Source organism: Epinephelus lanceolatus, chromosome 2, assembly GCF_041903045.1.
Source record: "Epinephelus lanceolatus isolate andai-2023 chromosome 2, ASM4190304v1, whole genome shotgun sequence".
NCBI classification, from domain to species: domain Eukaryota; kingdom Metazoa; phylum Chordata; class Actinopteri; order Perciformes; family Serranidae; genus Epinephelus; species Epinephelus lanceolatus.
The window spans coordinates 22,521,639-22,534,801 of NC_135735.1; the positions used below are offsets into that span (position 1 = coordinate 22,521,639).

A 13,163-nucleotide genomic window follows, 5' to 3' on the forward strand; every position below is an offset into this window, starting at 1 on the left:
AAATGATGCCCTCAAGACAGTGTTATATGGGTATATTTCTCATTTATCAAAGAGGCTGAATTATATATATATATATTCTGTTTGTATAAATCAAAGTTATGAATAAATAAGCTTTACTTCAAAATGACATTTCCTTTAATCAGTTTGGAAAATACAAACACAGAAATTTAAATGCTGTAGTCACACATTATTACAGAACACCACAACAGTGTTATCTACAACTTAAAAGGGTAACTATTTTTCAACCTGGATCCATGTTTTGTGACTAATGGGTACAAAATTTTGAAGTTTGTCCAAGGTTGAGCAGGAGCATTGCGGCTGGCTGCTGCCAAACAGGCTGCAATATTATTACTCAGGGCGATTACGTGCATTAAAGTGCTTGTTTTTGCCTTTGACAGACTCTGATTGTTGTTACTAGTGTATGACAACATTGTTGAGACAGAGCTTTTTGTTAAAGAGAAAGATCCTTTTCCATATCTTAGACTTCCCTTTTATCCTGTGGAACTACACTCACTGGCCACCTTATTAGGTACACCTTGCTAGTACCAGGTTGGACCCCTTTTGCCTTCAGAACTGCCTTAGTTCTTGGTGGCATAGATTCAACAAGGCGCTGGAAAGATTCCTCAGAGATTTTGGTCCATATTGACATGATAGCATCACACAGTTGCTGCAGATTTGTCGGCTGCACATCCATGATGCGAATCTCCCGTTCCACCACATCCCAAAGGTGCTCTATTGGACTGAGATCTGGTGACTGTGGAGGCCATTGGAGTACAGTGAACTCATTGTCATGTTCAAGAAACCACTTTGAAATGATCTGAGCCATCAAAAGATGGGTTCGCTGTGGTCATAAAGGGATGGACAAAGACAGCAACAATACTCTTCGGACCCAAAGGTGTGCCAAGAAAATATCCACCACACCATTACACCACTACAACCAGCCTGAACCGTTGATACATGGCAGGATGGATCCATGCTTTCATGTTGTTTACACCAAATTCTGACCCTACCATCTGAATGTTGCAGCAGAAATCGAGACTCATCAGACCAGGCAACATTTATCCAATCTTCTGTTGTTCAATATTTGTGAACCCGTGCAAATTGTAGCCTCATTTTCCTATTGTTAGCTGACAGGAGTGGCACCCGGTGTGGCCATCTGCTTCAAGGTTTGACGTGCTGTTCATTCAGCGAGTGGTTATTTGAGTTACTGTTGCCTTTCTATCATCTTGAACCAGTCTTGCCATTCTCCTCTGACCTCTGGCATCAACAAGACATTTTCGCCCAGAGAACTGTCACTCGCTGGATATTTTCTTTTTTCCAAACCATCCTCTGTAAACCCTAGAGATGGCTGTGCATTAAAAAATCCCAGTAGATCAGCACTTTCTGAAATACTCAGACCAGCCCGTCTGGCACCAACAACCATGCCACGTTTGAAGTCACTTAAATCACCTTTCCTCCCCATCGTGATGCTCAGTGTGAACTTCAGCAGGTTGTCTTGACCTTGTCTACATGCCTAAATGCACTGAGTTGCCAACACGTGACTGGCTGATTAGCTACTTGCGTGAACAGGTGTACCTAATAAAGTGGCCGATGAGTGTATGAGTTACATCTAGTATCTAGTTTAAAGAACTGTGCCCAGTTTTAGAATATAACTTTATAGGCATTGACACTATCACTTTTTCCTATTTATTAACAATCGTTCTCTGACCTTTAGATTTATGAGAAAGTATTCTAACTTCACTCTTTTTGAGTTTTTTGTTTCTCTCAACACTTCCCTCATCTGTCATGTTGTTCCTCTTTAACTGTCTTTGATTGCTTGCTGCTCTTACCTGTCTCACATGTCCCCTTCTCTTTCTCTAGCCACAGTGATCTAGACAGAGACTTTTGGAATAACAATGACAGCAGCAATGTGCAACAGAGGTGGAGCTCCTACCCGCCCAAGGAGTTCCTCTTAAACATGTCTCCTTACGCTCCCTATGGAGACCCTCGCCTCACGCCCAAGTGAGTCTCAGTCATGGCTGGTAAGGGACCCCTCAATCTGGGCAGGGCTGTAATGAACAGGGGCTAGTGTGCACCTGGGAGAACTCCCACAAAGCTGTATAAGTAGTTGACGTAATAAAAACTGGGCATTATTAACACAGTAAAGATGTGTTTTGCACACTAAATTAAAGATTAAACAAAGTGTAGCCTGTGGCTTTTTTTGAGTGTAGGTACCTGACAAATAACACAAAAATGCTCAGAGGCAAATGCTGATCAATATATCACTCTGTGCAATGAAAAGGTCACATTTAATAGCCTGAAGGGGGGCAGAGAGCCGCATTTTGTAACGCTGTCTGGTCACATGTCTTTTAACAGGAGTCTCCCCTCATCCCTGGTAATCCTCATGTTTTTGCTCTCAGGCATGTCGACAGCGAGGCAGTGTTTAGTATGCACTGCTGGCCATGCAGCACCTGATAGAAATGTGCAGCAGCATCCCTCAATATTGCTGTGATTCCTAGGACTGCCCTAACGACCATTTTCCAAATGATCGCTTTCAGATGGAAAGACAGCGTTTCTGTCTGCCAATAGCCATACGAAATTAATGGATGCATCCCATCTAAAAGCAGAAAATAGTCTTTAAATCATTAATGTTTATGAGATAGAGGATTACAGAGAGAATTACATTTATATTAGAGACCCTCCTTTTTGGGTCTGGTTTGGTTGTTACAGTGAAAAACTCAAAACACAGAAAATCAAATCTGGAGAATAGTTTGCTTTAGCAGTGTACAGGGTGTACAAGTGAAAGGTTTGATAGCCCCATTCCCTACAGCCCTGCTAGCCTCATCAGATCCCCTTACCCTCTCACCTGTAGCCCATGGAATGTTACCATAGAGATCTCGCCGCTTCATCTGAACCTTTTCTCCCTTTTATACACCTAAGCCTCTCAAGTCCAAGTAATCAAATCTGCTCTGCAGGATACTGTAGCAGACTTAAATATATACTTACCTGAGCTGTAAGAGGTTTCAATAGAGGGTTGACTGTTGTTGATGTTAAAATATTTCTTTATGTTTGAAGGTATTAGGTTCAGCATGTTCTCATTCCTACTCGTCAAATACTGCCACTTCATCAGTGGACCTATACGCCAAAATATGAAGAGCAATATACCCTCCTGCCTTAGTTTTGGACGCTCCGGGATGGCACGTAAATTTTTACTTATAACAAGCAATGCCTCTTTTCAAAATACACTTCCTCCTTCACAGGAAAGATACAGTTTCTCCACGTTAAATGCATACAGTCAGTCATAGGTAAAACTTAATTTTAAGGTTGATTTTTCCAAGTTTGGCAACAAAAGTCTGTGGTTTCATTTAGCAAAAAAACATCATGATTTGGCCTAAAATAAGTTTGGTTGATACTAATGTAGTATAACATCACGTGACATATGTCATGCTACAGTTGTCACCAGCTACACATACATGTCCAAAAAAGAATGTAGGACAACTGAACATAGACGATAGTGGCATCTCACATCTTATATACATCACTTTGATCAAATTTGATCATAACTTTCATTACGTGCACGTAAGGTGCGCAATGTTAAATAGTTCCAAATTTAACGTAAGAGCAAAATAAAATATGTTAACATAAGAATGTAGTTCTTCAACATTGAATTATGTAGATGAAAAATAACGAACATAGAAAAACAAGACAATCTACTGGATACGGCCTCATGAAAATAAATCTAATGTTACATTAGTTTCACACAGGAAACAAACTGCAGTCTCGTGGGTGAAAACATGCAGACGTTCTTGCTTTTTATACCACAGTTTTTGCCTGTTGCATCAGAAACAGCCGCCACCCAGTGGGCCATGGTGTCTGCTGTAAAGGTCCACTGACAAAGCAGCGGCATTTGACGACTTAGGAGTTAGAGCATGTTGTTAGTTTACCTTTTCTCACTCATGGGTTAGTTTGACATTTTGGGGTGTATGCATATTTACTGGCAGAGAGTAAGATGGGAAAATCAGCACCACTTTCTGCCTCTCACTTTGTATTGTTAAATCTCAGGTCTATAATGTGGTAGCTAGCATGAAGACTGGAGACAGGGGAACAGCTAGCCTGGCTCTTTCAACATAACAAAAGCCACCTACCAGCCCCTCTGAAGCCCGCTGTTTAACACATTATGTCTGGTTTCTTTATTCTGTACAAAAACCAAAGTGTAAAAATGACATTTGCTGTTATACTGGGTTGGTTATGTATCGGGCTATCTCTTGGTTTGGACCAGTTGCCAGGCAACTAGCAGAAACTCCAGAAAGTTACTGCACCTTGCCAAGAAATAGACCAGCACATAACCAACACTTTAAACTGGCATTTTCTTTGTACGGATTAAACCAGGGGTGTCAAACTCCTTTTAATTAATCGGCCACATACAGTCCAATTTGATTTCAAGTGGGCTGGACCAGTAATGTTCAATGTCTTTAAATATAACCACATTGAGTATTCAATGTTTTTTCAGTGGACTGTATTCTGGCCAGGGTGGAAAAGCCTCTGAAGCAGGATTTTACATAAAGTAGGCTACTCACTGTTTAACTTGCTCCTGAAGTCTGGTGCCTCTTAGCCTTATAAAGCACACCAATATTAGTTATGCAGAGTCATCCAGTGGGCTGGTTTGGACCCATTAGGCAGGCCAGTTCCGGCCCTGGGGCTGCGTGCTTGACACCTCTGATTAAACAAATAAGACACAACCTGCTAATTTGTGAGTTTAAGAGGTGTTAAGACTCAGACAGATTTAGTCATGTTCAAACATCTGTTTACTGATTCCAGTCTTTGTGCTAAGTTAAGCTGATCGTCAGCTGGCTGCAGCTTAACGATGAACAGACAGATATGAGAGTGGTGTCAATCTTCTCATCTAACCTTTCTGCCAGAGAGCTTAGGAGTGCATTTCCCAAAGTGTGCAACCGTTCCTTTAATGGGGTGGTTTCTGTTCTACTTTTTTCACCGTTGTGTTGTTTTTGTGTGTTTAAAGTCATATGTGTGTGTGTGTGTTTTTACTCCCCTCACCTCTTCCTCCACTCGCTCCGTGTTTTCTGCTCATTTGTTGTCACTACTCCCACCATCACTCATAGTACTGTAAGTGGTTTAAGGCTGCCTGATAGCCCTCCTGAGTCTGGTCTACTGAGCCCTATTCCAAAAATAGTGACACCGTCTCTGCTGTGTACAGTACAGCAATTAAGTGTTTGGATGGTAGAGCGTCTGTTTCGTATCAACCTGCACTCCATCATTTAGATGCATCTCACACGTCACTGAGGCATTAAGTGAACCTGTTCATTCTTATCCCCTCTAATTACAACTCACTTGACTCTTTCAGAACCGCAGGGTGATCAATTACTCTGCATCTGTGCAGTGATGTTGAAACTATTGTAAAATCAGCGAGCAGCAGCGGCTGTTGTGATTGCCTTGCATTACGTTATTGAGATAATTATCTATATTTGAGTGGCATTTAATCGGCTGATGATGGCGGCATTTCTAAGAAATGTGATAGCAGATCAGTGAGTCAACAATATGTTACTCCTTTCTGTCGAGATAATGATGCTTTTAGGCAGGTTTGTTTGTTTATCACCTTTCAAACTCGGAGGCAATTCAAAGTGCTTTACATAACCTGAGGAAATCCATTAGAACCACATTAAAACACACAAGGAAAATACAATCAATAAACAGTTACAATGCCAGCACTGTCTCCCAGACATTAAGTCTATATGGTACTATACTGCTTTCTTAATTGACCCTCCGCTAAGCCCCACTCCTTTGTGATGGTCTGTCATGCTGTTGGAGCTAGCATGGAGCCCACACTGTTAACTAACTGCACTCCCTGAAAAAATGTCATCAGAGTTTTTGGACAAACAACAAAGTGATTTCAGAGAGCAGCAGACAGAGGGGTCTACAATATGTGTTTGAAGGATATATCCAGGATGTCAAACTGACTCAGCAGCAAAAGCAGTTTGAAAAGATGAAGCTAGTTAGAAACTATAGCTTCTGTAAGGCCTCTGTATAGTTAGGCTTGAAGCTTCATATCGCAGTATAAAAGTGAGCCAACACATCACTGGAGATTAAAATAGACATCAATGAAATTAAAGGAAAACGTTGCCAGTTTTCAACCAGCTATGTGTCATTACAGTGTATGCAGATTAATGATGTGTAGCTTCCCCCTGTGCTGCCAGCGCCCGCAACTCCACTGGTGGACATGCGAGGAGCTCTAAGGGAGGCCAAACACCATTCATCTGCACACACTGCAATGACACATAGCTGGCTGAAAATTGATAAAGTTTCCCTGTTTCACTTCACTGGTTCCTATAGAGCAGGGTAGGCCTTTTTACATTATCATTAAAAAGGAAGGAAGTATGTGTATAACTTTCATTAGGCTATACCTTTATTAGCTAGCTAGCTAACCCTACACTTTTCAGGGTTTGAGTTTCATTTTGGAACAGTGACGATACCTTTATCTTCTTCCAACCTCTCCAGGTAGCAAGTATCATCATTACCGGTGTCCCAGACACGTTTAGCTGGATATCCACAAGACAAGCCAGGAAATAAAGAAAATGTGAATAGATAGAAGTGTCTACATTATGTTAAATTATTTCATTGTAATGTTCTGCACTGTACTATTTAAGTATTAGCCATCTGTGAGAGGGTGCGACTTCATTTACATAAATTTGTAGACTAATACATGATGCTCTTATTTCTATTTGCAGACTGAAATAAATTCTAAATTCTAAATTCTAGATTGCTTGAGAGTCTGTGAAGCACAGCCATGTCGTTGTCGGACACTTGGTGGAGCTGGCTAATGCTACGCTTTGACTGGCCAGTCTGCGCTTGAGGGGGGGGACTTAGCGGAGGGTCATTTGCGATGTAGTGGCAACGTAACTGCTGCCTGGAAAATGTTCAGAGACATTTCTTAACAACAAACACTACATTTATGCACTGAGGCTCTGGAAGGAGGTAGTTGGGGAGGAGGATGCACTTTAATTTAGGGAAAGATTGTGAATTTAGTTAGATGTTAATTTAAAAGGTAGTAAAAAAATTCTTTAGTCACTGCGAGTAGATACTGTATTACAAGATTGCCTGTTTTGTCAGAAAACAACTGAAATATATTTTCAGTTAACACTTTGCCGATATGTTCAGTATCAACGTTTTGTGCCTTGCCAGATACGTTAACTAGCAACATTAGCACCATTATGTTAATAGAAACCATAATTTGCTCGGCATTGTGTTTTCCTCAAAGCGTATTTGTTGCAAATTGGTTTTATATAAATGTAATTTCTAGGAGTCAGGGTGACAAAGGAACAAAAGTGCTGCAGAAAAATGAATTGTATGCACCGGACAGCTTTTAGGGTATTGATAACTTGCTTTTGAGAGTAGTATTGACATGTTAATCACAACAGGTAGCCAGAAAATATCGAATTGTTTGGTGAGAAATCATTCATTTTACCGCCAGCCTACACTTGATGTCTAAATGTTGTTGAAGACATTGTCCTGTTGTGCAGCTGTGTGTTGTGTGGTTTGTCCTCAGTCAGTGAAAGGTCCCTGTACTGAAGCCGACATTCTGTCTGTACTCGTCTCTGTGACGTCTTAAGTCGAGGTCAGCTGGGGTGGGTTAGGTGGCATGATTTTACTAAGGATGTGCAGCTGAGTTGCTGAGAGACGAGAGACATTTGTGTTCTGCTATTATCACCTGCATCTTAAAACCTGAAGATGATGCATCTGCATTGTTATGCAGCAATTATGCCCAATTCACAGAGCCAGATTTGTCTTCGCTGTCCCCTGTGTGGAGGGAAATGAGGTCGACCTGCTGCATCTCCAAACTCTTGAAACTCTGTGGCCTATTTCTCACCTGAAATATTTTCACAAACTGATTTCTAATGTATTAAATCTCTTTACTTTGCTAGTACTACACAGATGAATTGGGCATTATAATTTGTCTTTATAAAGTGATCCAATGGCCATCAATTCAGTGCAGTTTTAGACAAAACCTTTGCACTTTGGAAGAGATGTGTTTGTCTCAGTCCACACAAAAAGACAACTGTGCTCTCCAATTTACTCACAGGGTTACACAGTAAATCTCAGCTCAGACCTCTTCACTGTTTACTTACTGACTGTCTTGCCGACCAGCAGTGGCTGCTCAGGATTGTTGTTGTTGTTGTTGTTGTATACTGGACACTTGAGACTGATCTGAGAGCTCACAAAGTGTCTAACTCACCGGTTTGACTAACTTCACTGATGAATCTTTTGCCCTCCGGCTCTGTACGTCTGTGCGTCTGTCTCTCGTCTGTCCGTCTCTCTCTCTTCTTTGTATCCTGGTTTTTTCTTCCTGTCTGTCGGTGTTTCTTTGTCTCTGATCCGGCCCGCTGCTCCTCCCAGTGGGGCCGTGGATAAGGGTGGGCAGGGCGGTGCTGGACCCTCGCCGGGGACCAGTGACAGCGGGGGTGGTGCTTGCTCTGGGACTGGGGCGGGGCCCAGTCGCAGTGACAGCGTTCGAAGCATGGTGACCGGGGGCAGCAAGGCCGGGCGCTGGCAGACGGTCCAGAGCCACATGCATGCCGGAGGCCTACGGTTTAGCAAGTGAGTGGCGTATGGTGACAGGGGGCACGCATGAGGGGCAACAGGGGGCACAACAACAGCATGGAGTGGATATCAAGGCAGAGTGTGAGCTTGTATAAACATAGTGAATGGCACTGTTGCATGTACACTCAAAGATTGACATGAAGAGAAGGAATGTTTGACACCATGCAGATGGAGGTAATGTAAGGACGGGCTGGAAGAAAGGCCAGCTTCCTTTGTGGAGTGCACCTGTGATGCATGAGTAACTGCTGGTTGAAGTCCCTCGACTACAGAGAGCTTTGTCACTCATAAACAAATACCATTTTTATGTCAGCTGCCAACCCTCCACCAGCTGATGTCAGGACAGTCTCAGACAAAGTGAATCCACACAGTCATGCTGTTTCTCTGCAGTCTCCAATTTACTGAAGGCTGTGACAGTTTCGAGAATTTCAAACAAAACAGATGCTTGCAGAAAATCTTCAAAGATGGCGTGCTTGTTCATCCGAAGTAACAGCTTTTTAAATTTAGAGTGGGTTGCATGAACAGCAGGGGAGCAGTTTTATTAGACCACTGATACAAAAGAAACCCATTGCTAAAACATGATTCAGCGCAGCTACATTTTAACCAAATTTCACTGTTTATCAACCTCTGCAAACACAATCAAATAATCCCATTAAAATTTGACATTTTTACTGTTGATACTCAAAACAAAACAGATTCCACTTCTGACCTCATCCTAGATTTCATACAATATGTAACAGTGGTGAGCAGTTGTTTGCACTCACTTGAAAGCCCAATTCAGACCAAGATTCATATTAAGATGGACTACTTAAAATGCGCTGGTCTTCAACGTTCTGAAAACCTGCCAGATTACACCAATATGACTAGCAATGACTCTCTGTACTTCTGGTCTAACTTTTAGCTTTTTGGGCTGATTTAGTACCTGAATACAATTTGTGCCTCTTAAAATATGAATGAAGCTAGTAATGGTGAGATGATGCTGTTGCATTTCTAGTAGCAATGAAAAGGCAAAAACATAAAAAAACGATCTGAGTTTCAGATGGACCGTATTCATAGTAAATACGCCACAATAATGTGAATAAGCAGTGCAGATTAATCAGTCAGCGAGTATGTGTATGGGACATAAGCACTTACAGCAAGCAGCAGCAGCAGCAGCAGCGACTCGCCCTCCAATACCAACACATCATGAAGGTAGAGACCAATATTAAGTGTCAGCAGCTGCAGGTGTGTAAATGAGACAGGCTTGGTGTCAATGGAAACGTAACAAGCAAACATGCCGTCTGCCGACAATTTGTAGCCTAACTGACATGGCCAGCTGACTTTGCTACAAGCCGATTGGCTGTTGAACTTGACAAGCTGAGTCGCAGGTAGTCTTGCGTAGCCAGACGCTGTGTTATGGTCTTGCTATCGGGCACTAAGCTGAGTATGTGGCGACAGTGCTCTTGCAAAATAGCGCCGAGGTTGAACTTCTTTTGGTGGAACATTTGGCGAATATTGTCATTAAAATGGCCTTTCTCCTCCAGAAGCTCTAGCTCACTGGACACATTAAAATCCCAGAACTTGCTGGCTGTTTGTGGCTCAAGCATATCATTGTTACGATAGTATCACAGAAGCTTGTTTGACGTGGAACAGATTGGTACATTAGTGAAGTCACTGTCACTGGCGCATGCTGCTGCCAGAGTTAAAAGATGTGGCAAGTCACCTGCGACTAGCCATGTCAGAAAACAGATCAACATAAAGCACAATCCAAATTTTTGTCAAAGCATGCCATTTTCAGCGTGCAGGGTGTTAGCTCGGAGGTGATTGTTGTTGTTTCCTGTAGCGAAGGGGATTCTAAAACAGTAACACGCAGATAACGGAAGGAAGGAGGCCAAAATCAGTGGCCCAATGGCAGGCTTTTAGCCTACATCTGATGAGCCAGACTAACTCGCAGATTACACCCTTGATCGACTTGAGTCAAGCTGAGATGGGTCAGTTCACACCACTGCAACTTTCCCGTGCAACTTTCTAAAACAATTTCGTCTTGTTGCAAATCTTTGGTCTGAACTGGGCTTTAGGTCCCTGATAAATGTAAAAGTATTGAGTATTTCACCAAAGGAATAGAAATAATTGTAGAAAAACCGACAAAACTGACAAAATAGTTTATGCTTTTGATCCAATCCTTACCCACATATCATGTATGACCAATCAACTTTAATATGTGACACCCTTTGGGGGTCACAACCGCCATCTTGGAAAGCACCACTCCAGTCCATATGGTTTAGCCCAGCTCTTACTATTGGAAACTTTGGGCAACTGATCACAGCACAATCACACAATCGTATTGTAACACAGAGCAAAATGGCTGGAGTAAACAAGTGTCTAAACTCAAGTGTTTGCTATCTTCACTAACTGATCTCCAGCTGTGCTGAGCATTAAACGTATGCTCGCACGCAGTGATGAGCTCAGAGCCTAGATCCCAATATCAGCTGTATACATGCTCTGTATTCAAATAATAATCTGTGCCTTGTGTGTGAGTTGGGTATAGAAATGCTAAAACAAATGGCAGTTATTGGAAGCTGCTTTCTTTTGGAAGACAACATTAGCACACTGAAGAGACTAATGAATAATAAATACACTGTAAGATCTCTGTACGTAAATCGTAGCCCAGATAATCAAACAGTCTCTTGTACTGAATCGCCTGAGCAGTTTGTTTAATAAATCCAGAGCAAAACATAGTGGAATAGATTAATAAACAAGTGTGGTGTGTAGATTCATTCATTCACCCCTTCATTCATTCATTCATGCAGTCATTCAGCTTTGTATCTACATCACTGTGTCCTTGTTATTATACAGTAGATTGATTAGAAACAAGAGAGCAATACTCTGCCTTCAGAATTGATATTTATAGAGATTATAAATTGCTTCCACGCACAATCAATGAATCATTCTTGGTGTTTGACTGCTTCGAACAAAGTAAATCTTCTAATGATACAGCGTGTGGCTTTTTAACAACACGACAATTAGACTTGCAAAATAATTTTTGGACTTGATTTCGCATTGTGTTATTCGTCACTCCTGTCACTCCTCCTTTCAGATCTACCTGTATTTCCATTTCTCCTTTGGAATTGGTTTCTATTTTTGGGCATTTACCTCTCCGCCCTGTCTGTCTCTCTCTCACGCTCTTGCTCAGTCTTCACTGTTGGTATTTTTTTTTCTCTCGCTCTGACACTGTCTCCTTGTTCTTCACCCTCCTCAATTTTCCTTAATTACAAAATCATTCAAGGTTTATAGTCATCTTAATTGACTTTCAAGCAAGAAGAAATGTGAAAATAACCCTCTAAGGCAGTAATAGGATACAGCAGATAAAGAGGGCCCATGCTCAGGGAATATGAATGACTGGTGCCGGTGCCGAGCAGACGTATACAGGAGACAATAAAGATGTACAGCACCCGAAAGCGCACGCACATACAACAACCAAGGAAGGGACTCTGCTTGTGTTGTGGAGCCTTCAGATTTTTAAAATGAGTAAATTCTTGGCCAAGTTTATGACACCGAACAGACTGGAAAGATTTATTAGCACATGGACTGACTCCCAGCTGTCTGGCCTAATGCCACCATGAATCCAGCCAGATGTATTGATTTATCATGATGTCAGTTATGATAACATGTTTGCCAGACCCAGAAATACTCTGAATATATAGTTTCTATGTGTGCCCCTGGATTCTCTCTATTTATTCTTTATATCCACATGTGACTGTACCATAGCTGCAGTGTTTGGTTTGTATGCCCAGATGGTCAAAAACAAAGAATTTCTGTGTGGTGTGTTGTTACGCTTTCGTGCCTTTCCTTTTATTTTTCTAGCATTTCATTTCACCTCTGTCCACCAGTCCTCGTGGCACATGACAAGTGTTGTGATTTCACCTGAGGAGCGATCCATCATGTGGCAGGAAAATGTGATCTTAGCAAAATGGAAACATGTATAGCACATATTACAGTTTAAAAATAGTTTGTTGTTAGGTAAACTTTAAAAATAGAGCTGCAGCATTTAGTCATTTAATCAGTTATTTGATTGACAGAAAGTTAATGGGCAACAGTTTTATTAATCACTGAAAATGCCAAAATGTGACAGTCCCTTATAAGCATAGATTTCAGGAGGGATACAGGGGTCACGTCCCCCTCAATATTTACAACATGTGCATTTGTTCCTAATAAATTATGAAAGTAGCAGAGGACTTTTGTTTTTAAGAACTTTCAGACATTTCCACCATAAATTGATGCAGAAAAGGGACAGTTTGTGCATAAAAATTAACCAGAATGCAGAAAAATAACTCTTTAGTGCTTTCATTTTTTTTAGTGAAGGACCCCAGAACCCCTGTTTCACATGTGTGTGTGTGCCCCAAATGTTGAAACAAAACTTGTGTCTTTGCGTTTCCATATTTAATATTTTGGGATTTGGAAATGTTGGTTGCCCAAAACAACATATTTAATGGACACAATTAATCAAGAGAATAGTCTGCAGATTAATCAGTAACAATAAATTAGCTGCAGTCCTACTTTAACATTTACATTGGGTGCTTTAAGATCTTGAGTTC

The 13,163-nt window shown here is 41.4% G+C and overlaps 1 protein-coding gene across 3 annotated transcripts in view; it reads left to right on the plus strand.

The window, feature by feature from the left end:
• Positions 1 to 13,163, plus strand: part of syt7b (synaptotagmin VIIb) — a 158,536-nt gene that overhangs the window by 90,479 nt on the left and 54,894 nt on the right. For 2 of the 3 annotated variants that reach the window (XM_033628611.2, XM_078175312.1), the window contains exons 4-5: positions 1,861 to 2,001; positions 8,389 to 8,589. In XM_033628611.2, coding sequence (XP_033484502.2) covers positions 1,861 to 2,001; positions 8,389 to 8,589 — 342 coding nt within the window. The remainder of the gene's footprint in view (positions 1 to 1,860; positions 2,002 to 8,388; positions 8,590 to 13,163) is intronic. The other variant, XM_078175317.1, reaches the window with a different exon arrangement.